The 26863-nt window shown below is 48.5% G+C and overlaps 1 protein-coding gene and 1 long non-coding RNA gene across 2 annotated transcripts; one reads left to right on the forward strand and one right to left on the reverse strand.

The window, feature by feature from the left end:
- On the forward strand, positions 1-24372 carry LOC144580522 (uncharacterized). Its single transcript, XR_013530095.1, has 4 exons — positions 1-142; positions 14588-14658; positions 20321-20439; positions 24246-24372. It is a non-coding gene; the product is annotated as an uncharacterized LOC144580522 (long non-coding RNA).
- On the reverse strand, positions 1690-2674 carry AGRP (agouti related neuropeptide). Its single transcript, XM_002761172.6, has 4 exons — positions 2644-2674; positions 2396-2528; positions 2152-2237; positions 1690-1937 (listed from the first exon to the last, which is right to left on the reverse strand). Exons 2-4 carry the CDS (start codon positions 2523-2525, stop codon positions 1755-1757), a joined length of 399 nt encoding a protein of 132 aa, XP_002761218.1. The 5' UTR covers positions 2526-2528; positions 2644-2674; the 3' UTR covers positions 1690-1754.
- Positions 24373-26863: the final 2491 nt, after the last annotated feature.

Genomic DNA, 26863 nt, shown 5'->3' on the forward strand with positions numbered 1-26863 from the left:
GCCCTATGGCGCCTGCGCGCTAAAAGGAGGACGTTTGAGGCTGGCCGCATGGTGGCGACAGTGGCCGTCCGGATTTTACTGGGCCCTCCCTGGCTTTCCAGGGTTTGCCACCTGGCTCTGCAGGAGCGGGCGGGGTAAAGAAGTGAGTGAGCCCTTCTCAAGCTTGGAAAGTTTCCAGCCACCTCTGCAGAGGGAAACTAAGGTCTGATTGAGGCGGGAGAATAGGATCTCGAGGGGGGGAACCTGAGGCCAAAACGTGCTGAATTCTGAAGCTGAATCAAGGGAAAACATCAAGGTCTGGGGGCAGGGATTCTGACGCCAATTTGTGCTGACTTCACAAAACAAAAAACACCGAGATCTGGTGGAAAGGAACCCGAGACCAGTTAAGGTGAACTCGCTAAAGCTAAACCAAAAAGAAAAACCCCATCTCCCCATGTCAGAGAACAAAGGATCAAAGGCCACTGTCTCTACAACCCTCCCCCTTCCACCATGTCTTAGATGGAAAGGAGAGTGCCTTGGATTGGCCGCGGTTCAAGCACGGGCCATCCCTTTATCTGCATAGGGCGCCAATTCACCTCAGCCCAATTTATGCCTAGTGTTTCCATTATTGGAACATCCTAAGCATGTGGGAGTTATTTATGGCCTACTGCTCAAGGTCATCGCCAAAGTCTGATTGCAGAAAAAAAATTGCAACCTCAGGCATAAATGAGTTAATTAGCCACGGACCAAACCCTTCATCCAGATCAGGAGTAGCCAATAGGGGCCGCAAAAGTAATACTTAAAACCCAGAAAATTGGCCCGGCTCGGTGCTTCACGTCCCACCCTAATCCCAGCATTTAGGGAGGCCGAGGCGGGCAGATCACAAGGTCAGGAAATCGAGACTATCCTTGCTAACACGGTGAAACCTCATCTCTACTAAAAATACAAAAAGCTGGGCTTGGTAGCACTCGCCTGTAATCCCAGCTACTCAGGAGGCTGAGGCAGGAGAATTACTTCAACCCAGGAGGCAGAGGTTGCAGTGAGCCGAGATTGAGCCACTGCACTCTAACCTGGGTGAGAACAGAATGAAACTCCGTGAAAAAAAGAAGGGAGGGAGGGAGGGAAGGAAGGAAAGAAAGAAAGAGAGACAGAGAGGAAAGAAAAAAAAGAAAACGTTGTAATCAGGCCCCTTGAGCCTCTTGGTCAGGCTCACTCCCACCCTGCCAAGTGCTTTTTCGCTTTAACAGATCCCTGCTTTCTGCTTCCTTCCCGTGTGTCATTTCTTTGTTTCTTTCTGGGTTTTGTTCAATTCTTTGTTCAAAATGCTAAGGACCTGAACAACTCACAGTCCCAGCCTTCCCTCTGGTAGCAAGATGAGGGTCAGGCTTTGCGTGGAAGTAACAGCAAGCAGCCCTGGAGCCTAAGGCTTATTCACTAGCCCAGAGTGGTAGCCCCTGTGCCGCCCTGCGTCCTGCTTTCCCTGCACTTGCTTTATAAGATTCTCAAAAGCTGGAGTGCAGCTCGGCTCTTCTCTACTTTTCCCAGGGGCATCAGGATCCCTAAAAGCACCCATGTATGTGCCTCCTATGATGGGGTAGTCCAGGCGCTGGGATAAGAGTATGTGTGGTTTCTTGGCTTGGTGACACTCCCACCCCCTCCATGAACCCTCCCTCCTTCGACCGCCACGTTTGAAATAATCACAGCCTTGGGTTTGGTCCCATCCTTTATTCGCCTTTCCTTGCCCCTACCCTAGCTCCGACCCTGAAGTTGGCCAGCTAGGCGTGGCTGCAGGAGTTTGTGGCAGTAGCCAGCTTGCGACAGTAGCAGAAGGCGTTGAAGAAGCGGCAGTAGCATGTGGCACACGGGTCACAGCAAGGCACCTGCTGTCCCAGGCAGGACTCCTGCAGCTTTAAGCAGCGGCGTGGGGAGCGGGGCTCGCGGTCCTGCAGGTCTTGTACCTGCAGAGGTGGAGAACCAGGAATGTGGGCACAGGCCTCGGAAGACAGGTCCAGGGACCTTACCTGTCCCAACTATGCAGGATGGCAGTGGAACGTGGGGAGAGGTGATCTGTAGTGTCACTGCTGGTGAGGGAACTTGGAGCTGGGGTGAGGAGCTAATACCCAATGCCCCCTCCCAAGTACCGCCACCTCACCCTTTTCCCTGAGCAGTTACCTCTGCCAAGGCCTCAGCCTCCTGCAGCAGATCTTCTTCTCCCTGTTCTGCAGTTGTCTTCTTCAGTGGGGCCTGCAGGCCCAGGCCTGGGGCAGAAGATGTGAGGGCAGGAACCCCCATGCACAAAGCACCCACCTCCCAGAGGAGGGTTTGGGAATCGAGAAAGAGGGCTTAGGCCAGGGGAGACAGTTTGTGTCCAGAGGGTATTCAGACCCCGCCCAGTACCACCCCTGCCCACACTGACCTGGGAGCTCTGGGAACAGGACGTGGTCAGGCCTTCTGATGCCCTCCAGGGGGGCCAAGCTCATCTGGGCTCCCTGCATGGCAGGCAGTGCCAGCAGCAGGGCACAGCTCAGCATCGCTGCAGTCAGCATGGCCTGGCTCAGCAGAAAGACGTACCACTTAGTCCCTCCTCATCCTTGGAATCCCCTCTAGGTGCCCAGATAGAGGCCCCGCAGAGAGGAGGAGTCCCTGCCCAACCTGAGAACTCACCTCTGCCTCCTGGATTCTTCCCTAGAGAGTTCCCGGCCACCCCGTGCCCTCGGCTTATATGGCAGGGCCTAATGAAGGGCCACACGTGACTGATCCCGGCAGCCAGGCTGCAAGGGGCCCTTCCTGGAGGGTGGGGGCACAGTTCAGGGCCTTACTCCCCTGACCTGAGCCTTTTGTTCTACAAGAGAGGTGCCCATCTCCAATTTGGGGTGAGGTTTCCAGGAGCCAATTAAAATTTGGGAGCAAGAGAGGGTGCCCAGGGCCCCCAAATTTCCACAGGACAGGGACCTAGGAGCTGAGCCAGGGTGGTGCCATTAGTAATAACAAGGCAGGCGGCCCTGAAAGCTTAATTTAATTTGTGGCCCCAGAGAGGCTTACTCAGCCCCTACGTGGCATGTTGTTTCCTGTGCTTCCAAGAATTCAGGTCAAGGGCATGGGAGAGGGTGATGGGCCAGTGGCCACTGTTGGGCAAGGGTAGAGTGCAGAACCAGAACCTGGGTTTCTTTGGAGGGAATGGGGAGGGGAAAAGCCCACCTAATCAATCCCAGACCCTCCTGAATGCATTTCTGGTCCTCTCCTCCCTTTCTCCCTCCACGCTTCTCCAAGAACCCCCACTCCTGCTCCTGTCCCCAAACCCCTTTCTGCCTGGGGTTCCTGGAAGCCAAGGTAACAGAACAAACTGTGCCCTGGGTAGGCGAGCCACTGCAGAGTAAAAAGCTATCAGGCCGCCTGCCTCATTAGCGCTAATGGCTGCTTCCTTCCGCCCTGTGTCGTCAGGACTGCCTACACCTGGTCTCATCAGCACAAAGCTGGAATGAGGACTGCCCTTTTGAGGAGATGGCAGGACATACTGGACCCCGCTTCCCCTCCCTTCCCTCACCTCACTGCAGGGCTGTTTATCACACACATGTCCTTCTGGGAAAGGGATGTAGGCTGAATCAGCTTTGAGGCCCCAGTGCACAAACTGGGTTGGCACAAAGCAGTGGAAAAAAGATGAAGGGACTGGATAAGGTGGCTTGCATCTGTAATCTCAGCATTTTGGGAGGCCAGGGGTTTAAGATCAGCCTGGGTATCATGGCAAGACCCTGCTGCTACAAAAAATTAAAAAAATAGGCTGGGCGCAGTGGCTCACGCCTATAATCTCAGCACTTTGGGAGGCCAAGGTGGGCAGATCACGAGTTTGAGACCACCCTGGCCAACATGAAGAAACCCCATCTCTACTAAAAATACTAAAATTAGCCGGGCATGGTGGCACGTACCTGTAGACCCTGCTGAGGCAGGAGAACTGCTTGAACCTGGGAGGCAGAGGTTGCAGTGAGCTGAGATGGCGACACTGCACTCTAGGCTGGGCAACAAGAGTGAAACTCCATCTCAAAATCACTCACTCACTCACTCACTCAAATAGCTGGGTGTAGTGGTGCATGCCTGTAATAGAGGCTGAGGTGGGAGGATGGTTTAAGCACAGTGGTTCAAGGTTGCAGTGAGCTATGATTGCATCACCGCACTCCAGCCTGGGCAACAGAGCAAGATCCTGTCTCAAAAAGAAAAGAAGATAAAGGGTGGCTGGGCATCGTGGCGCATGCCTGTAATCCCAGCACTTTGGGAGGTCAAGGTGGGTGGATCACTGGAGGTCAGGAGTTGAAGACCAGCCTGGCCAATATGGTGGAACTGTAGCTCTACTAAAAAATACAAAAATTAGCCAGATGTGGTAGCACATGCCTGTAATCCCAGCTACATGGGGGCTGAGGCATGAGAATCGCTTGTAACACGGGAGGCAGAGGCTGTAATGAGCAGAGATCACTCCAACATGGGTGACAGAGTGAGACTCCATCTCAAAAAACAAAAAAGCTATTTAAAATGAAATGAAGCAATTCATATTGGGTCATCCAAGAAATTAAAATTACACCTCATTATGTCTTTTTTTTTTTTGAGACAGTGTCTCACTCTGTCACCCAAACTGGGCCTGGTCAGCACCCATGCTAAGGACAGCTCTTCATGGTCTGGTGTGGTCAGGGTGGGAGTGGGGGCGGGGGGGATCTCCTCCCACCCAGGTGCTCAGTGTCTTACCTCACCTACAAGCAGTGGCTATCTTCACCTGGGTGTGTGCACACAGGTGTATCAGCTCCATGGGCAGTGATGAAGGAGGGCTGTGGCACTCACAAAGCAGCCCATGCCCTGGTCAGGTCCAATGAGGGAGACATCAAGAAAACCCACCACCAAAACACAATGGGCTGTGATCACGCCACTGCACTCCACCCTGGGCAACAGAGCAAGACACTGCCTCAAAAAACAAAACAAAAAACAAACAAAAAAATGGCCCACTGTAAGGCCGGGCGCGGTGGCTTACACCTGTAATCCCAGCACTTTGGGAGGCTGAGGCGGGTGGATCACCTGAGGTGGGAGTTCAAGACTAGCCTAACCAACATGGAGAAACCCCGTCTCTACTTTAAAAACAGTATCAACAACAAAAATTAGCCATGTATGGTGGTGCTTGCCTGTAATCCCAGCTACTCAGGAGGCTGAGGCTGGAGAATCACTTGAACCTCGGAAGCAGAGGTATGGTGAGCCGAGATCGTGCAATTGCACTCCAGCCTGGGCAACATGAGCAAAACTCCGTCTCAAAAAAAAAAAAAATTAAAATTAGCTGAATGTGGTGGTGCACACCTGTAGTTCCAGCTACTCAGGAGACGGGGAGGAGGATAGCTTCAGCCCAGGAGATTGAGGCTCCAGTGAGCCATGGAAGTGGGGGCTCATGCCTATAATACCAGCACTTTGGGAAGTTGAGGCGGGCAGACCACCTGAGCCTAGGAGTTTGAGGCCAGCCTGGGCAACTTGGTGAAACCTGGTCTCTGTTTTAAATATATACGTGTGTGTGTGTGTGTGTGTGTGTGTGTGTGTGTGTGTGTGTGTGTTTGTTTCTTTTTTTGAGATGAAATCTTACTCTGTCACCCAGGCTGGAGTGCGGTGGTGTAGTCTTGGCTTACTGCAACCTCTGCCTCCTGGGTTCAAGCAATTCTCTTGTTCTCCTGCCTCAGCCTCCCGAGTAGCTGGGATTACAGGCATGCGCCACCATGCTTGGCTAATTTTTTATGTTTTTAGTAGAGACGGGATTTCACCATTCTGGCTAGGCTGGTCTCAAACTCTTGACCTCATAATCTGCCCGCCTCGGCCTCCCAAAGTGCTGAGATTACAGACTTGAGCCACTGTGCCCAGCCAAAAAAAAAATAAATAAATGTTTTTGTTAATTTTTTAAAAAAGTTTCACTATGTGGGTGATTTTACTGGTAAGGAACCAGCCTGATAGCCCCAGGACAATGATTGTTGGTAAAAGGACCTTCAGAAATATGTGGCATGTTCTGGGAGGAGGATTTCGGAGACCTGCGGAGAGGCAGAGCCTCCTCAGTGAGACTGGGGGCCTGAACATAGGGACTCTGTGCAGAAAAGAGAAACGGGAGAGTATGCATGCACATGCCAGAGACCACGTGAGAACAGAGAGGGGTGCTTGAACCCTCTGCCTTCTCTTCTTTTTCCTCCTTCAGTGTACTCCTCTCCAAGCGCCTTTTCCCCACTTTGTCTAAGGGAGGGGAGTGGAAGGCGCAGGGTAGAAGAACTGCAAGCACCCACAGCTCTGTCAATCGGGGTTGATTTAGAAACCCCCCCACCCAGCCCATTGCCCCTGCCCCAGAGAGCACAGTCATGAGTTTCCTGTGAATCATCTGTAGGATTTTCTAAGGCAGAGGTTGCCTGGAGAGGCACAGTCTCCTCAGTCATTCAGGGAGGGGAGAAGGATAGATGAGGGTTCTCTCAGGCTGATGTATTGAGCCCTGAGCTAGAGGGGATCTGTGAGGTTAATTTTATGTGTCAACTTGACTGGGCCAGGGATGCACAGATATCTGGTTAAATATTATTTCTAGGTGTGCTTGTGAGGTTGTTTCTGGAATCATCCAATCCTTTGAGGGTTAGAATAAAATAAAAAGATAGGCTGGGCACGGTGGCTCATGCCTGTAATCCCAGCATTTTGGGAGGCCAAAAGGCAGGCAGATCATGAGGTCAGCAGTTCAAGACCAGCCTGACCAACATAGAGAAACTCCGTTTCTACTAAAAATACAAAAATTAGCCGGGTGTAATACAAAAATTGCATGCCTGTAATCCCAGCTACTCGGGAGGCTGAGACAGGAGAATCACTTGAACCCAGGAGGAGGAGGTCTCGGTGAGCCAAGATCACGCCATTGCAATCCCAGCACTTTGGGAAGCTGAGGTGGGAGACAACCTTGAGCCCAGGAGTTTGAGACCAGCCTGGGTAACATAGGGAGACCCCCATCTCTACAAAAAATTTAAAAATAGCCAGGTGTGGTGGTACATACCTGTGGTCCCAGCTACTCTAGAGGCTGAGGTGGGGAGGATTGCTTGAGCCCAGGAGGTTCCGGTCTGCACACAAGGCCTCATCTCCAAAACAAAACAAAACCAAAAAAAACCTTGAAACAATCCACATATGCATGAACAGGAAAATGGATAATAGCAGTATATTGATATAATTGGGCCAGGCACAGTGGTTCACACCTGTAATCCTGGCACTTTGGAAGGCAGAGGTGGGCGGATCACTTGAGCTCAGAGTTCAAGACCAACCTGAGCGACATGACAAAATCCCATTTCTACAAAAAATACAAAAATTAGCCAGGTGTGATGGCACAAGCCTGTAGTCCCAGCTTCTCAAGAGGCTGAGGTGGGAGGATCACTTGAACCCAGGAGGCAGAAGTTGCAGTGAGCCAAGATTGCACCACTGCACTTCAGCTTGGGTGACAAAATGAGACCCTATCTCAAAAAAAAAGGGTAGGCACAGTGGCTGACGCCTGTAATCTCAGTACTTTGGGAGGCCAAGCCAGGTGGATCATGAGGTCAGGAGTTCGAGACCAGCCTGGCCAACATGATGAAACCCCGTCTCTACTAAAAATAAAAAAATTAGCTGGGCATGGTGGCGCACACCTCTAGTCCCAGCTATGCGGGAGGCTGAGGCAGGAGAACCACTTGAACCTAGGAGGTGAAGGTTACAGTGAGCTGAGATCACACCACTGGACTCCAGCCTGGGCAATAGCATGAGATGAGACTTCGTCTCAAAAAAAAAACCAACAGTGTATTTATATAATTGGCAATTACACAGCAAGGAAAAAAGAATGAACTGCTGCTACACACTACAACATGAATGAATCACATAGACATGAGGTTGAATGAAAGAAGTGTGCTGCTGAAGAGAGAGTAAGGATGGTATGATTCCAGCCCTATGACATTCAGACCCAAGCAAAATTATAATAAATGGTGATAAAACTCACAACAGCAGTTAACTCTGGGAGGGTGGGAATTATTGACAGGGGGGAAATGAGGAAAACTTGTGAGGTGTTGGAAAGGTTTTGTATCTTGATCTGAGTGGTGGTTACACAGGTATATACATATGTAAAATTTCATTAAACAGCACATTTAAGACTTGCGTATTCTGCCAGGTGGGGTGGCTCATACCTGTAATCCCAGCACTTTGGGAGGCCAAAGTGGGAGGATCACCTGAGGTCAGGAGTTTGAGGCCAGCCTGGCCAATATGGTGAAACCTTGTCTCTACAAATATAAATAAATTACCCAGGCATGGTGGTGTGTGCCTATAATCTCAGCTACTCAGGAGGCTGAGGCAAGAGAATCACTTGAACCCAGGAGGCAGAGGTTGCAGTGAGCTGAGATCGCACCATTGCACTCCAGCCTGGGTGACAGAGCGAGATTCTGTCAAATGCAAAGAAGGAAGGAAGGAGGGAAGGGGGGGGAGGGAGGGAGGAAGGAAGGAAGGAAGGAAGGAAGGAAGGAAGGAAGGAAGGAAGGAAAACATAGCTAGATAAGGTAATGTGCGCCTGTAGTCCGAGCTACTCAAGAGGCTGAGGCAGGAGAATCGCTTGAACCCGGGAGACAGAGGTTGCAGTGAGCCGAGGTCATCCCATTGCACTCCAGCCTGGATGACAGAGCAAGACTTCATCTCGAAAAAAAAAAGACTTGTATATTTTACTGGATGTTATGTCTTAATGAAAACATTTTTTCTTTTCCTTTGTTAGTTGTTCAAAACATAATGGAGTGTCTAACAATAAATGACCTCTCTGATTGTATTCTATGGGGTACATTAAAGCACTCCATCCCCAAAAAAGGGTGCTCCTTATTTTGTCCATTAGGGGCACTGTGAGGCTATGCTATTTCCTACCTGTGAATTTAAAGAGAAGCCCCTCTGGAGCACTCAAAGACTGTGGTTAGTCCTGTATTCAAGGGAGAAAATTGTTGGGAAAACAGAGTGCCAGTGAGAGGACATCAGTTGCAATGAACCGAAACCATGATTCAAATTGTCTTAAACTATAAAAATAATTAGGCCAGATGTGATGGTTCACGCCTGTAATCCCAACACTTTGAGAGGGGTAGGTGGGCAGATTAACTGAGGTCAAGAGTTTGAGAACAGCCTGGCCAAAATGGTAAAAACCTTGCCTCTACTGAAAAATGCAAAATTAGCCAGGCGTGGTGGTGTGGGCCTGTAATCCCAGCTACTAAGGAGGCTGAGGCAGGAGAATCACTTGAACCTGGGAGGTAGAGGTTGCAGTCAGTCGAGATTGCACCACTGTACTCTAGCCTGAGTCAGGAGAGCAAAACTCCATCCTAAAAAATAATAGTAATAATAATTTATTGGCTCAGATAACTGAAAAATCCAGAAGGCAGACTAGTTTCAGAGGAGATTTGATCTGATATTTGAGTTTATAAGCACTTAGTAAGGCAGACACAGCTGGTTGCCTTTCCACTACCTCCAAGTACTCATTTTCTCTTCCTCCAAAAATAAGCCTTCTTTTCTTTGGGGCAGAACCTAAACATACTAACTTCCTCAAGTTCCCTGAAAGTTTGGTGTTCCTGGGGTACATCTGTGACTCATGAGACTTACACTGAGGCTTTTGGCAGAGGTGCCTCCTCTTTATGCTTTTTTCTCTTCTACTTCCTTTCTGGAATGTAAACATAATGTTTGGAGCTATGGCAGCCAACTTGTGACCATGAGGCTACAACCATGGGAATAGACTAACTTGATAAGGATGGTGAACAAGAAAAGTAGACCATGCCTTGATGGCATTGTAATGAGGTTGTATTGTGCCAACCTTGGTCTGCCCACTTCCTGATATCTTGCTGCATAAGACAAATGCTTGTTTAAGTCACCATTGGGTTTTCTCATACTTGCAGCCAAACACATTCCCAAATGATATCCTCAGTTTCTTTACATCTCTTATCTATATTTTTTTGTAGTGAATGCTTCTTTCTAAGGTTTCTTTCCTGGATAGACCCAAGCTGAATTCTAGTAGTCTCTGAGGCCTCCTCCTTCCTCACTCATATTGAAACAGTCTAGGGTCATGAAGCAGTCTTGTTGTCTGGGTGGTTGTCTGAGCTCTTTGTCTCAGAACCAAGAAAATTAAGGAGTGTGGACCCCCAAGGGTGAGGTTGGAGCAAAAGTTTAATAAGCAACAGAAGAAAGCTCTCCATGGCAGAGAGTGGGCCTCAGTTGGTTGCTGTTTTCTCAGTTGAATACAGAAGCTTTTTTTTTTTAATTTTTTTTTTAAATAGGGACGGGGTTTCACCATGTTGGCCAGGATGGTCTCAATCTCTTGACCTTATGATCCACCCACCTCGGCCTCCCAAAGTGCTGGGATTATAGGCGTGAGCCACTGCACCCAGCTTTTTTTTGTGGGGGGACAGAGTCTCACTCTGTTGCCAGGCTGAAGTTCAGTGGCATGATCCCGGCTCACTGCAACCTCTGCCTCCTGGGTTCAAGTGATTCTCCTGCCTCAGCTTCCAGTGTAATTGTGACCACAGGTGTGCGCCACCATGCCCAGCCAATGTTTGTATTTTTTTTTTTTTAGTAGAGACAGGGTTTCACCATGTTGGCCAGGATGGTCTTGATCTCTTGACCTTGTGATCTGCCTGCCTTGGCCTACTAAAGTGGTGAGATTATAGGCATTAGCCACCATGCCCAGCCATTTTTTTTTTTTTTTTTGAGACTGAGTCTCACTCTGTTGCCCAGGGTGGAGTGCAGTGGCATGATCTTGCCTCTCTGTAACCTCTGCCTCCCAGGTTCAAGCCATTCTCCTGCCTCAGCCTCCAAAGTAGCTGGGACTACAGGCATATGCCACCATGCCCGGCTAATTGTTGTATTTTTAGTAGAGACAGGGTTTCATCATATTGGTCTTGAACTCCTGACCTTGTGATCCACCTGCCTCGGCCTCTTAGAAGTGTGAGCCACTGTGCCCAGCTTGTTATTTGAGATGGAGTCTGACTGTTGTTTCCCAGGCTGGAGTGCAATGGCATGATCTTGGCTCACTGAAACCTCCACCTCCCGGGTTCCAGCAATTCCCCTGCTTCAGCCTCCCGAGTAGCATAGATTACAGGCGCCTGCCACCATGCCCGGCTAATTTTGTGTGTGTGTGTTTTAGCAGGCTGCTCTCAAACTCCTGATCTCAGGTGATCCATCTGCCTCGGCCTCCCAACATGCTGGGATTACAGGTGTGAGCCACTTCATCCAATCGAATACAAAAGCTTTTATAAGAAATTTCCCAGCTGGGCATGTTGGCTCGGCCTGGTCAACATGGTGAAACCCTGTCTCTACTAAAAATACAAAAATTATCTGGGCATGGTGGTGGGCACCTGTAAACCCAGCTACTCGGGAGGCTAAGGCAGGAGAATCACTTGACTGGGCAACAGGAGCAAAACTCCATCTCCAAAAAAAAAAAAAAAAGAAGAAAGACACTTCCCTCATCTTTGTAGCTGTTTGTGTAACTTCCCCTATCTGTGTAAATCCCTTTAACTGTGCAGCTGTGGACATGTTTTTAGGAAAGCACATGTAGCTTCTCTTGTCTCTGTAATTGCAAGTATGTTTTAGGTAAGTCCTCCCGTCTCCCTCCCTGTGCAAGTTACCACAGAGCCCACCATTTACATGCCTGAAAAGGGGAGGAAACTTTTTTCCCAGGAGCCCACTGATTACACAAAGACAAAGGCCTCTATGCTGGGCCTCCCTTATCTGTGCAACTGAAGCTTGATTTTTTTCCCCAGGCTGCTCTATCTGTGCCTGCAGCTTAGATTTTTTCAAAAGAATTTTAACAAGGACTAGCCTTAGCTGTCTGCCCAAATGATTTTTTCCTTTTCTCCCCTCTCAACATCCTGCAGTAGAGAGTTACCTTTGTCCCCAGATTCCCTGGTCCTATTTTTTAAAATCCTGCTGGCACCTACTGCTGAAGGCTGTGGCTGGAGAACTAATAGTGAGTTACTCTGATCTGGGTAGGGCCTGATGGTCCTCACTTAACCTTAGCTGAGCTCTCCCAGGCCATGAGCATCCCAAGGTCAGCCTGTGACTCTCACGGAAGTCCTGGCCTCCAGTGCCTTCCCCCTGCTGTGGCCTTGTGGGTTACATGGGCCAGCACCACCTGCCAAAGTCAGGGCCAAAAACCTGCCCATGGGAGCCAGATTTGGCTTTCGGCTTGGACAAGTATTGACTTTGAGCACATTTTCATCCCAAAAGGAATAATCTGGGGTATGGGATTTCATTTTGTCCTTAGCACAGCCATGAAAGCCACGTGTGCAGGGTATTTTGTTGCTAAGATAGCAGCTGGGCTATATGTGAGCAGTCCAGAGAAGTTTAAACTATAGAGTCATCTGGATATTGTCACAGTCTTGTCTGAGGTCACATAGCTTGCAGGCAGTAGAGCTGAGAGTCATACTGAGGAGTCTGATCCTGTAATGAGCCCCTGGTCACTATGCTTGGAAATAATGACACCTGGAGTTTATTTTTCAGCATAGATCCACTTGGTTTGAATAATAAGTACATAAGAGTATTTCTCCAATTACACTTACACACACACACACACACACACACACACACACACACACACAATTATGCCATTTCTCATCTTCCCTGAAGCACATGGCCCCTTGGCCTCTCTTTTTTTGTCATATTTTTCCTTCCTTCCTTCCTTCCTTTCTTCCTTTCTTTTCTGAAGTCTGGCTCTGTCACCCAGATTGGTCTGTAGTGGTGTGATCTCAGCTCACTGCAGCCGCTCCTGGGTTCAAGCGATTCTCCCCCCTCAGCTCCCTAAGTAGCTGGGCTCACAGGCGTGCATCACCACACCCAGCTAATTATTGCATTTTTAGTGGTGACGGGGTTTCACCATATTGGCCAGGCTGGTCTCAAACTCCTGACCTATACTTTTTTTTCAGAAACAGAAGATTAGGTCTGTATTTCAACATTAGCAATGACTGCACTCTGACTCAATACTGGGGAAGTTTTGAAACCAACCCAATAGTCCCATAGACAGCTTTTCTGGATAAACATAGAAATCAACCCTTCTAATCTTAAAACTTGAAACTTACATTTGTTTTTTCTGAGTTCTGCTCTCAGGAAAGGACCCCTAGACCTCTCAAAAAGTAGCAAGGAACTGAAACCCACCAGATCATTCCATCCAGACAATAGACTCAAGGCCCCTCAGTCATCTGCTTGCTTCCCTTACCTCTTGCATTCATTTTCCCACACAGTTACATTTCTTCCCTGCTATATAAACACCTAACTTTAATCCATCAGGGAGATGGATTTGAGACTGATCTCCCATCTACTTGCCCGCAGCACCCAATTAAAAAGCCTTCTTCCTTGGCAATAATTGTCTCAGTGATTGGCTTTCTGTGTGGTGAGCAGCAGGACCTAGACTGAACCTGTGGTGTTTTGATAACAGGTTGAAGAGTGTGCGTCTGGTGTGAAGGGGAAACCATTGATGACAGGCAGAGATATAGGCCCAGGTTTGCCAGAGCTTCAGATTTTTTAAATTTTTTTATTTTATTTTATTTTTTTGAGACAGAGTTTCGCTGTTGTTACCCAGGCTGGAGTGCAATGGCGCCATCTCGGCTCACCGCAACCTCCGCCTCCTGGATTCAGGCAATTCTCCTGCCTCAGCCTCCTGAGTAGCTGGGATTACAGGCACGCGCCACCATGCCCAGCTAATTTTTTGTATGTTTAGTAGAGACGGGGTTTCACCATTTTGACCAGGATGGTCTCAATCTCTTGACCTCGTGATCCACCCGCCTCGGCCTCCCAAAGTGCTGAGATTATAGGCTTGAGCCACCGCACCCGGCCTCAGATTTTTTTTTTTTTTTTTTAAGAAAAGCGAAAAAACAGAACTTTTTTTTTTTTTGAGACGGAGTCTTGCTCTGTCACCCAGGCTAGAGTACAGTGGTGCGATCTCAGCTCACTACAACCTTCACCTCCTGGGTTCAAGCAATTCTCCTGCCTCAGCCTCCTGAGTAGCTGGGACTATAGGCATGTGCCACCACACCTGGCTAATTTTTGTATTTTTAGTAGAGACAGGGTTTCACCATGTTGGCCAGGCTGGTCTCCAACTCCTGATTTCAAGCCAGCCTCCCACCTCAGCCTCCCTAAGTGCTGGGATTACAGGCGTGAGCCACCATGCCCAGCCAAAACCAGAAGTTTTAAATGATGTTTACATGTCTAGCTCCAATACATGCTATGCAGGTTTTCGGTTTCCTACTTCCAGGGTAACTGGATAGCATTTCTGCCTTCATGGTGGTTCCAGGCTGAAGTGCCATGAGTCCAGAAGTGAAGAGTTCCTTCCTCTTGCAGTACTGCTAGGTTTCCTGGAGGAGACGGTCTGTGTAGGCGGGGTTCTTAAAGGTGGAGGGAGGAGGAAGTTAATTCCTAAAGAGGAGAAAGATAGGGAGTAACTTCAGTGTTGCTTTTGCAGAGTGTTTCACAACAGGACTTCTATTGGACCCTGCAGTTTCCAGCAGCACAGCCCCCAACCCCCACTGTCCCACACCATTAGCTTCCTGGTTCGTCTGGAGGGATTCCACTCACTTCTGTCTTCGTTTTTTTCTCCCTGGGAACGAAATAACAGCTGAAGAGGTCCCAGGAGTCTTCCCATGTCCTCCCAGCAACTGGTGTTGGCAAAGGGAACCATCTTTGAAGGTGAGGCCTCTTACTGCTGTAATAAAGAGAACAGAGGGCCAGGCACGGTGGCTCATGCCTGTAATCCCAGCACTTTGGGAGGCCAAGGCGGGTGGATGGCTTGAGGTCAAGAGTTCGAGACCAATTGGGCCAACAGGGTGAAACCCTGTCTCCTCTAAAAATACAAAATAATTAGCCAGCACAGTGTTGTAGCATGCCTGTAATCCCAGCTACTTGGGAGGCTGAGGCAGGAGAATCACTTCAACCCAGGAGGCAGAGGTTGTGGTGAGCCAAGATTGCGCCACTACACTCTAGCCTGGGCAACAGAGCAAGACTCCATCTCAAAAAAAAAAAAGGCCAGGTGCGGTGGCTCACGCCTGTAATCCCAGCACTTTTGGAGGCCAAGGTGGGCAGATCACCTGAGGTCAGGAGTTTGAGACCAGCCTGACCAACATGGAGAAACCCCATCTCTACTAAAAATACAAAATTAGCCAGGCATGCCTGTACTTGCAGCTACTCGGGAGGGTGAGGCAGGAGAATCACTTGAACCTGGGAGGCAGAGGTTGTGGTGAGCCAAGATTGCGCCATTGCACTCCAGCGTAAGCAACAAGAGTCAAACTCCATCTCAAAAAAAAAAAAAATGAGAGAAGAGAGGAGGCTCTGAAGACTTCCTTCTAGCTGAGTGTTATCTGCCTCAGGCTACCCTGACTTTTTCAGAGTTTTTTACTTTTATTTTTTTTTAGATAATCTCACTGCATAGCCCAGGCTGATGTGCATAACCCAGCAGCCTTGAACTCTCTGGCTCAAGTAATCTTCCTGCCTCAGCTTCCTAAGTAGCTGAGACTACAGACATGCACTACCTCTCCCAGCTAGCTACTTTTCAGAGAGGGTAGACAAACGACAGCAGCTGCCTGTACACCATACTTGGAGGAGAAGGGGTAAGGAAGGCTGCACCCTGATTCTGTCTTCTTAACTATCTTATCTTCCAGTTTCAACATCGTAAATAGCATGGCAATCTTATATTATGGGCCTCCATATATATGTGGATGCAAAAATCACCAATGTAGTATTCTTGCCAAAAATGTTGACTATGAATCTAATCTTGAAGAAGCAATCATGTAAATCCAGAATATGATACTAGAAAACTGGCCTGGCCTGAACTCCTAAAATCAATGACATGAAAAAACAAACAGGTTGAGTGAGGGGCAGAGGACACTTTTCTATATTAAAAGACACTAGAGGCTGGGCGTGGTGGCTTACACCTGTAATCCCAGCACTTTGGGAGCCCAAGGTGGGTGGATTACCTGAGGTCATGAGTTCAAGACCAGCCTGACCAACATGGAGAAACTCAGTCTCTACTTAAAAAAAAAAAAAAAAATAGGCCAGGCGCCATGGCTCATGCCTGTAATCCCAGCACATTGGGAGGCCAAAGCAGTCGGATCAAAAGGTCAGGGGATCAAGATCATCCTGGCCAACATGAAGAAACCCTGTCTCTACTAAAAATACAAAAAAAAAAATAGCTGGGCGTGGCGGCACACACCTGTAGTCCCAGCTACTTGGGAGGCTGAGGCAGGAGAATTGCTTGAATGCAGGAGGCAGAGATTGTAGTGAGCCGAGATCGCGCCACTCTAGTACAGCCTGGGTGACAGTGCAAGCCTCTGTCTCAAAAAAAAAAAAAAAATTAGCCTGGTGTGATGGCACTTGCCTGTAATCCCAGCTACTTGTGAGGCTGAGGCTGGAGAATCACTTGAAGCTGGGAGGCAGAAGTTGTAGTGAGCTACAATCATGCCACTGCACTCTAGCCTGGGCAACAAGAGCAAAACTTCATCTCAAAAAACAAACAAACAAAACACAAAAACACTAGAGAGACATAACCAAATTCAATTTGTGAACCTTGCTTGCCTCCTGGACTAAAATAAAAATGCAAAAACTCTATTCTTGGAACAAGTCAGGATAATACTGCTGAATTACTGTTGGTGTGGTGATGGTGTTTTCACTGTGTAAAGCAAGGCTTCTCAACCTCTGCTGTTAACATTTTGGTCCAGAGAATTCCTTTATTTACTTATTTTTCTTTTTTTGGAGACAGGGTCTTGGTCTGTCGCCCAGGCTGGAGTACAGTGGTGCAATCATGGCTCACTGCAGCCTCCCCTTCCTAGGCTCAAGCAATCCTCCCACCTCAGCTTCCCAAGTAGCTGGGACCACAGGCTCACATTGCCACTCCACGCTAATTTTTTGTATTTTTTGAAAAGATGGAGTCACCCTTTGTTGCCCAGGCTGGTCTCGAACTCTTGGGCTCAACTGATCCTCCCACCTCTGCCTCCCAAAGTGTTGGGATTATCACCAACCCTACCTGGGCCCAGGTATAGTTCTTTCTGGTGAGATGTTTAACAGCATATCTGGTCTCTGCCCACTAGGTGTCAGTAGCACCATACCTCTTTAGTTGCAACAACTAAAAATGTCAAATGTTTTCTAATTAGGTAGTGGTAATTGTTGCATAACATCATGAATATACAAAAACCATTGGAGTGTACCCTTTAAAATGGTGAATTTTGTGTTCTGTAAGTTTTCCCAGTAAAAAATGTAATGAGGCTGGGCGTAGTACCTCACTCCTGTAACCCCAGCACTTTGGGAGTCCAAGCCTGGCAGATCACTCGAGATTAGGGGTTGGAGACCAGGCTGGCCAATGTGGTGAAACCCCCATCTCTACTAAAAATACAAAAATTAGCCAGGTGTGGTGGTGGGCACCTATAATCACAGCTACTTGAAAGGCTGAGGCAGGAGAATCACTTGAACCTGGGAGGCAGAGATTGCGGTGAACCGATATCACACCATTGCACTCCAGCCTGGCTGACAAAAGTGAAACTCCGTCAAAAAAAAAAAAGAGCTTCCTCCTCCATACTCCCAGAGCCCTGGTGAGTTCCCTGCTCTGAAATGCTTATACTCATTGTGCTGTTATTGCAAGTCAATGAGAATGTTGGTGGATTTCTCTCCACTTCACCAGAAGAATGAACGGAGGCTCAGAAAAATGGCACAAACCTGTGGTTTCTCAGTGCAGTGGCTCATGCCCATAATCCCACCACTTTGGGAGGCTGAGGTGAGCAGATCACTGGAGGTCAGGAGTTTGAGATCCACCTGGCCAACATGGTGAAACCCTGTTTCTATTAAAAATACAAAAATTAGCCAGGCATTGTGGTATGCACCTGTAATCCCAGCTACTTGGGAGGCTGAGGCAGCAGAATCACTTGAACCTGAGAGGCAGAGGTTGCAGTGAGCCGAGATGGCACCACTGCACTCCAGCCTAGGCAACAGAGTGAGACTCTTGTCTCAAAAAAAAAAAAAAAAAATTAGGTGGGCATAGTGGCATGCACCTGTAGTCCCAGCTACTAGGGAGGCTGAGGTGGAAGGATTGCTTGAGCCCAGAAGGTCAAGGCTGCAGTAAGCCGTGAGCATGCCACTACACTCAGTCTGGGCAACAGAGCAAGACCCTGCCTCAAAAATAAATAAGTGAATAAAAGAGGATACAAAGAACAAGGGTACAAAGATACAGGGAGGGAAGACAGCCGGTATAAAGTGGGTCATAAGCAGGGTTCCACCGGGGATGCCTGGTCCCCCTGAGGTGTGGGTGGGGAACTCTGGGCTGCAGTGCAGAACGCACATCTCAGAGAAGTTCCACCCAAGGAAGCAGAGTAGATATACAGCGACACCCTGTCAGTCCTTTGGAGGGTTGCTGGGGAAGGGTTAATTCCTGGCACTTCTGACCAACTTGTAGAGTGAGCTCAGAAAGCCCCAGGCACATCAGAGGCAGATACCAGCAGTGGATACAAGAGTCTGTTTCAGGTGTGTCTAAGCATGTTCATTCTCCAAAACATGGCGCCCACACCAACAGCATCAGCCTAACTTAGGAAGTTGGGAGAATATAAGTCTGGCTCTGCCCAGACATAATGAATCAGAAAGTCCTGGGGTAGGGCTCAACTGCTAGAGGTTTAGTAGACCCTTCAGGTGGCTCTGGTGGGACTAAGCTTTAAGAATCTCTGCCCTAAACTACTGTTTCTTTTTTTTTTTTTTTGAGACGGAGTTTCGCTGTTGTTACCCAGACTGGAGTGCAATGGTACGATCTCGGCTCACCACAACCTCCGCCTTCTGGGTTCAAGCAATTCTCCTGCCTCAGCCTCCTGAGTAGCTGGGACTACAGGCGTGCACCACCATGCCCAGCTAATTTTTGTATTTTTTTTTTTTTTTTAGTAGAGATGGGGTTTCACTTTGTTGACCAGGATGGTCTCGATCTCTTGACCTCATGATCCACCCGTCTCGGCCTCCCAAAGTGCTGGGATTATAGGTGTGAGCCACCGCGCCCGGCCCCTAAACTACTGTTTCTAACTCCAAAGCCCAAGGCCTTTCTGGTACCAGATGATAGCTGAGGCCTGGAACTAATGAATAGGAAGGGCTCCTGGGGGCGTTAGAGGCAGAGAGACAAGCAGCCTGACACTCAGCTCGACACTCAGCCCTGGGGACACCAAATAGGTACTGGCTCTTAGAACCCAGTGAGGAGGCAGAGGTCATTCCTTTATCTCGAAATATGTCCTGATCACCTACTATATGCCAGGGCCTGGCGCAGATGCTCAGGGCTTACTAGGAACCTAGGGGTGGAGGGAGCAGGATTTATGTGAAGGCTGGGGATTGAACACAAATAATTTGGGTCTTTGGGGCTCCTGTTCTCTGGTCCACTCCTTGGAGATACCCACCAGGAGATGACTGAGGCTTCCCAGTCCAGGAAGGCCCTCATCCCTTTTTCTGTGAGCCCAGTCATCACCTTATCATCTCCAGCATATCCTGAGTGGATTCTGTCACTGTTCTTGGGGCCTGCAAAGCACACAGCCGTCATGGTCCAGCTGAAACCACCTGGCCACAGGCCGGGCCACAGCCGTACTTGCAGGGTGAACCAAAGTCAGGGAGGGGTCCAGAGAAGCTGGGTCTGAATGCCACCCACCACTTGCCTATGTCAGGAGATGACACTTAATGTGGACACCCCAGGGATTCCTATGGATTCTTCCAACCCATCACCTCTTCTGGAGCATCCCTCCCTCCTGGCTTCTCAAGTTCCACTGTCTGCAGCTTCCATCCGTGGCCTGGACCCCAGGATCCAACCCTGCCAGCTCCTTCTAGGCATCCATCTTGGGCAACTTCACCCAATGACAACCTATGCTCCTCCTGTCATTGACAGCTCTGAAAAAATGGAGTTCAAGGTTATAGCCCCCATTAGACCTGATATCTTCACCAGGCTCCTGAGAACCCAACTGAGAAGACCTGTCCTCAGATTCCAGCTGGGACATAACATCGGGAATCAGAAAACTGACTCCCAAGTTACAAACTGGAACAGCCAGGGTGGGTGCCAGCACACAGGATGGCTTCCTCACCGTAGGCCAGAGTCTAGCACTGGCTTAGCAACTTCGGAGGCCTACAAGAGGAATAAGCTAGAAAGAGCTGTGGCCAGCCCAGGGAGGCCCCAAATACACCAAGTCCCAAGTCCTCCTACTCTTGTCACCGTACTACAGTGATAAGATACATTGTGTCTACAGTCCCAGCTCAGAACTTCCCTCATGGAGCCTGCAGTGTTGCAAAGATTGAAGACAGTGGTTTACACCCAACTCAATTCTTTCTTTTTCTTTTTTTTTTTTTGAGACAGAGTTTCGCTCTTGTTATCCAGGCTGGAGTGCAATGGCGTGATCTCGGCTCACCACAACCTCCACCTCCTGGGTTCAGGCAATTCTCCTGCCTCAGCCTCCTGAGTAACTGGGATTACAGGTATGCGCCACCATGCCCAGCTAATTTTTTGTATTTTTAGTAGAGACAGGGTTTCACCTTGTTGACCAGGATGGTCTTGATCTCTTGACCTTGTGATCCACCTGCCTGGGCCTCCCAAAGTGCTGGGATTACAGGCGTGAGCCACCGCGCCCGGCAATTCTTTCTTTTCTTTCTCTCTCTCTCCTCCTTCACTCTCTCCCTCCCTCCCTCTGTGTCTCTCTTTTTTTTTTAAGGAGAGTTTTGCTCTTGTTGCCTAGTCTGTTATGCAATGGCACGATCTCAGCTCACTGCAATCTCTCCCTCTCAAGTTCAAGCAATTCTCCTGCCTCAGCCTCCCGAGTAGGTGGGATTACAGGCATGTACCACCATGTCCATCTAATTTTGTATTTTTAATAGAGACGGAGTTTCACCATGTTGGTCAGGCCGGTCTCAAACTCCTGACCTCTGATCCACCCACCTCAACCTTTCAAAGTGCTGGGATTACGTTTTTTTTTCTTTTTTTTTTGTCATGTGTCTCTTGCCAAGGAAATAATGGGAGGGAGGATCAGGCAAGGGTCTGGTTTATATATATAAATATATATGTAATAATTTATAATAAATAAATAAATATATATAAATTTATATATTTTTATATATTATATATGTATTTATATGTATAATAAATAAATTATATATATATATATATATATATACATATTGCACATGCTTCCACCCACTTTCATATTATATATTTAAAAATTTTTTAAATTTAAGGACAGGGTCTTGCTATGTTGCCCAGGCTCTTGAACTCCTGGGTTCAAGCAGTCCTGCCTCAGCCTCTAAAGTGCTGTGATTATAGGCATAAGCCACCACGGCTGGCCAAGCTCAGTTCTTTCTGGGGGTGAGTTTGTGAAGCCTTCCTCAGCAGTGATCCAAAGGCCTAGAACAGAGGAGATGGGGTGCAGACAAGAAGGAACAAGGCCTCAGCCTCCCATTCTTGGCAAATCTAAACCTGGAAACCAGGCTGATGATATTCTCATTTCACAGAAAAGTCTACTTTTCTCAGCTGAGGAGCAGGTGTCGGGAGCACTGGAGCCAGCCTCTCTCCCCAACCAGGGCCTGTTCATTTCTCCCTCTTGCCTGAAGACTCTGGGGATGGAGGAAGAGCATCAGCCCAGGGGCAGGGTCTATTCTGGGCCAGCACGAGGAGCGGAGGCAGAGCTGGCTTCAGGCGGTCGCCTGTTCCTCCCTCCCCTTATTCCCTTGGCAGCAGACACATGACATAGAAATCACTGGTTCCACCAAATACTGCACAGCCCAGATGCTGCTGGCCTGATCAGGGCCAAGCTGAGTCACCACTTTAGGATATGATTCTGCTTTGTGGACTATGAATGAACCCTCCTCACCCCATGCTCAACCCCCAAGTGAAGGCTGAGGTTACAGCAGATCCTTGGATATCCCAGGATGATGAGGCACTAGGCCATCTGCTGTCTATTCCCTGGCACTTCATTCTTCTGATAATAAAGTATGAGACAGAGAAGAAAAAAAGAAAGAAAGAAAAAGTATGAGAGAGAATGGGACATGAGGTGGACCTGAGGTAGACCCTGATTGGTGTCCAGGCATGTCATATACAGGAGGGACACGTCCAGTCACTGGGCATGGCACCCTAGATAATGACCCAGAGGGAGGTTGTAGGTCTGAGCCCTGGGATCCAGGCTGATGAAGAAAGGCAAGAAAAAAAGAAGGGACTCTGTACGGTGGCTCGTGCCTATAATCCCAGCACTTCGGGAGGCCAAGTTGGGCAGATCACTTGAGGTCAGGAGTTCAAGACCAGCCAGGCCAACATGGTGGAACCCCGTCTCTACAAAAAAAAATTTTAATTAGCCAGATATGGGGGCACATGCCTGTAATCCCAGATACTCAGGAGGCTGAGGCAGGAGAATCACTTGAACCCAGGAGGCAGAGGTTGCAGTTAGATGAGATCGTGCCATGGCACTCCAGCCTAAGTGACAGAGCAAGACTCCATCTCAGAAAAAAAAAAAAAAAAAGGAAAAGAAAGAAAGGAAAGCAGTAGAAATGGGGAAAGAGGGACAAGAAAAGGTGGATTGTATTGAACAAATAGGGGGGCTGTAGGCTCCAGAACTGGTGGTTATTGGGAAGAGTGGGATAAACCTTCTGCATGGGGTTGCCTGAGTGAGCTGATTTCCTATAAGTTCCTCATTCCTGCTGCAACCAAGATAAAGTGATGGGTGGATGGAGATTTCAGCTGTGTCCTTAGATGTCATATGCTCTGCAGTCCTCACTGATGACGACAAGGGTCCATCCAGTCCATACTTCGGTTGCTGGCATGACTAAAGGAACAGAGATGTTATTAACTGGGAGCTTCCCAGTGAGCTTCCCCAAGGAGCTGAGCAGACCTGGGAGCACATTTGGCTAAGGCCCAACGAGCAGCCCAGTTAATCATTTTCTGTTCCCCCCATCCCATTAACTTGGACCCCTTTGCCACACTGACCCTTTCCTGACTTTCCAAGGAAAGTCAGGAAAGCTCTAAGATCTCTAGGCTCCAACATAAGGCAGGTGCCCAGTATAATGACCAACCCCTCCCTTTTTTTTTTTTTTGAGATGGAGTTTTGCTCTTGTCACCCAGGCTAGAGTACAATGGCATGATCTCAGCTCACCACAATCTCTCCTCTTGAGTTAAGGTGATTCTCCTGCCTCAACCTCCTGAGTGGCTGGAATTACAGGTGCCCACCACCACACCCAGCTAATTTTTTGTATTTTTAGTAGAGACATGGTTTCGCCACATTGGCCAGGCTGGTCTCGAACTGCTGACCTCAGATGATCTGTCCACCTCGGCCTCCCAAAGTGTTGGGATTACAGGCGTGAGCCTCCTCCTTTCTTCTTTTCACATGATAGGTATGCACTGGTAATGGAACAAAATAGGCCAGATGCAGTGGCTCACCCCCGTAATCCCAGCACTTTGGGAAGCAGAGGTGCGCGGATCACCTGAGGTCAGGAGTTCGAGACCAGCCTGGCCAACATGGGGAAATCATGTCTCTACTAAAAATATAAAAGTTAACTGAACATGGTGGCACATGCCTATAATCCCAGCTACTCAGAGACTGAGGCACAAAAATCCCTTGAACCTGGATGGCAGAGGCTGCAGTGAGCTGAGACTGCACCACTGTACTCCAGCCTGGGGAACACAGTAAGACTCTGTCTCAAAAAACAATACAATAGAGTAAGATAAAATAAAATAAATCGTCACTGTGTGATGATACAGTTGGCACTCAAAACTATCAAGTTGTGGCTGGGTGTGGTGGCTCACACCTGTAATTAATTCCAGAATTTTGGGAGGCTGAAGCTGGTGAATCACCTGAGGTCAGGAGTTTGAGGCCAGCCTGGCCAACATAGTAAAACCCTGTCTCTGCTAAAAATACAAAAATTAGCTGGGCATACTGGCTTGCACCTGTAATCCCAACTACTCGGGGAGCTGAGGCAGGAGAATCACTTGAACCCAGGAGGCGGAGGTTGCAGTAAACTAAGATTGAGCCACTGAACTCCAGGCTGGGCAAGAGAACAAGACTCCATCTCACACAACAACAACAACAAAAACGTCAAGCCATAACTGCAAAACTGCAATTTTTTTTTTTTTTTTTGAGATGGAGTTTCGCACTTGTTGCCCAGGGTGGAGTGCAATCGTGCGGTCTCGGCTCACTGCAATCTCTGCCTCCTGGATTCAAGCGATTCTCCTACCTCAGCCTCCCAAGAAGTGGGAATTACAGGTGCCAACCACCATGCCCAGCTAATTTTTATATTTTTAGTAGAGATGGGGATTTCACCATGCTGGCCGGGCTGGTCTCAAACTTCTGACCTCCGATGATCTACCCACTTCGGCCTCCCAAAGTGCTGGGATTACAGGCATTAGCCACTGCTCCTGGCCCAAAACTTCAATTCATAGTGCGCTAAGCAGCAGAGCAAAGTGACGAGAGCACCACTTACGATCTCTGTTCCAACAACTCGACTCTGCTGTTGGAACCCAAAAGCAGACACAGACACCATGTAACAGATGAACCTGGTTATGTTTCAATAAAGCTCCATGTCTGCACACTGAAATTAGAATTTCAGATAACTTTAATGTGTTGCGAAATAGTCTCCGTTTGATTTTTTTTTTTCCGTGGTGGTTCACGCCTGTAATCCTGGCCCTTTGGGAGGCCAAGGCAGGAAGATAGGAGTTAGAGACACAGCCTGGGCAACATGAGGAGACCCTATCACTACAAAAAGTTTTAAAATTAACTGGGCGTGGTGGTGCACACCTCTAGTCCCCACCTTTTGGGAGACTGAGGCAGGAGGATTGTGTGAGCCCAGGAGGTTGCTGCACTCCAGCCTGAACAACAGAGGGAGACCATGTCTTGGAAAAAGAGAAAGAGAGAGTGAGAGACAGAGAAGGAGAGATGGAGAGGGAGTGACTGAGAGCGACAGATGGAAAGGGAGAGGGAGAGGGAGGCAAAAACTTCAGTAAAAATTTTAGTGCTTTTTAGTTGGTTAAATAAAAATAAATAAATAAATAAAGGCCAGGCATGATGGCTCATGTCTGTAATTCCAGCATTTTGGGAGGCCGAGCCTGGTGGATCATGAGGTTGGGAGTTCGAGACCAGCCTGACCAAGATGGTGAAACCCCGTCTCTACTAAAAATACAAAAAAAACTAGCCGGGCATGGTGGCAGGTGCATGTAATCCCAGCTACTCAGGAGGCTGAGGTGGAGAATTGCTTGAACCTGGGAGGCAGAGGTTGCAGCGAGCTGAGATGGCACCACCGCACTCCAGTGAAATGAACAGAGTGAGACTGGGCAACAGAGCAAGACTCCATCTGAAAAACAACAACTCCTCAGGAGGCTAAGGCAGGAGAATTGCTTGAACCCAGGAGGCAGGGGTTGTAGTGAGTCAAGATCATGCCACTGTACTCCAGCCTGGGCAACACAGCAAGACTCCCATGGAAAGAAAGAAAGTGAGAGAGAGAGAAGAAAGAAAGAAAAGAGAGAGAGGAAGGAAAGAAGGAAGGAAGGAAGGAAGGAAGGAAGAAAGGAAGGAAGGAAGGAAGGAAGGAAGGAAGGAAGGAAGGAAGGAAGGAAGGAAGGAAGGAAGGAACATTTTTGACTCATGGGTTATACAAAAACAGGATTCCACTCCCGGCACTAGATTTGTTCTTCTTTCCCTCTCTTCAGGGTTATGCCACAACAGGGGGGAAGGAGGGGAATTGGTCTATGGTTATGTGTCCTCACAGATGACCACCGAGAAGGCCACCATGCCTGGTCGTCACAACTCTAGGCCCAGCAACTTGCTGAAGCCTCTGCAGTGCTGGACCCAGGCATCTTTGGGAGGCTGTCCGCATCCTATCTGCCTGTGGAGACTGGGCCGTCCATCTGGGGGTCTGGCTGCCTCTCCTGCATGCTGCTAGGAGGCTGGGTCTGACTGTCATTGTTCTGTGGCCACATCCTCAGCCACCCTCTTCTCTTTCTTCCATCAGCCAGAGGGAGCCCTGAGTTCATGTGGAGGAGTTATTCTACCTTCCATCTGCTTCTGCATACCATCTTGTCTCTACTTACAAGTCCCTTCCGGATTTATAGATTGGTATTCGTAATATGATCCCAACTGCATTCCAAAAAATAGATGTCGATGTAAGCTTAGAGACGCAAAAAACTTTTTGAAAGAATTCACTATGTTTCTCTCTAGTGGTGACACAGTTCAGGGAGGTTCTACGGGGTGTAATGTTTACCTTTCTCTTTTATCCCTCTGATCATTGAAACAATGCTTTGTGTGTGTGAACATGTATGACTTTTATAATTAAAATGGAAAAATTAATTTCAATGGGACAGATGCTCAAAGTCAAAGTCACCTGTTATAACTGCTGTCACTAACAAGGCAGCTGTTTGAAAACGCTGCAGAAACATGGGAAATGTTTATGAAGTGACCCTGTGAAGGCTTCCGGTCACAGGATCATGTGAGTGCCATGATCACCCCAGGGGTGGAGCAGATGTTAAGTGCTCACCACACCCAATTCTCTTCCTGGACACACAGGAAGATGACATTTCCCAGGCCCTTTGCAGTTAAACTGAGGTCTAGTGACAGAGGTCTGGCCAATAAATATGGGCAGCAGAGACATGCCCCACCTCTAGGCCCTATTCTTTTTTTTTGTCGTTTAAGGGTCTGAGTCTTGTTCTGTCACCCAGGCTGGAGTGCAGTGGTGTGATCATGACTCACTGCAGCCTCGACCTTCTGAGCTCAAACAGTCCTCCCACCTCAGCCTCCCGAATAGCTGAGGTTATAGACATGAGCCAATGTGCCTGGCTCAGGACCTATCCTTAAAAGCATCCCACCTGATTCACTAGCTGTCTCCTCCTCTCTCTTAGTAAACTTGGAAACTACACGTTCCAGATCGTGTAATT

This window comes from Callithrix jacchus, chromosome 20, assembly GCF_049354715.1.
Source record: "Callithrix jacchus isolate 240 chromosome 20, calJac240_pri, whole genome shotgun sequence".
In the NCBI taxonomy this organism is placed as follows: domain Eukaryota; kingdom Metazoa; phylum Chordata; class Mammalia; order Primates; family Cebidae; genus Callithrix; species Callithrix jacchus.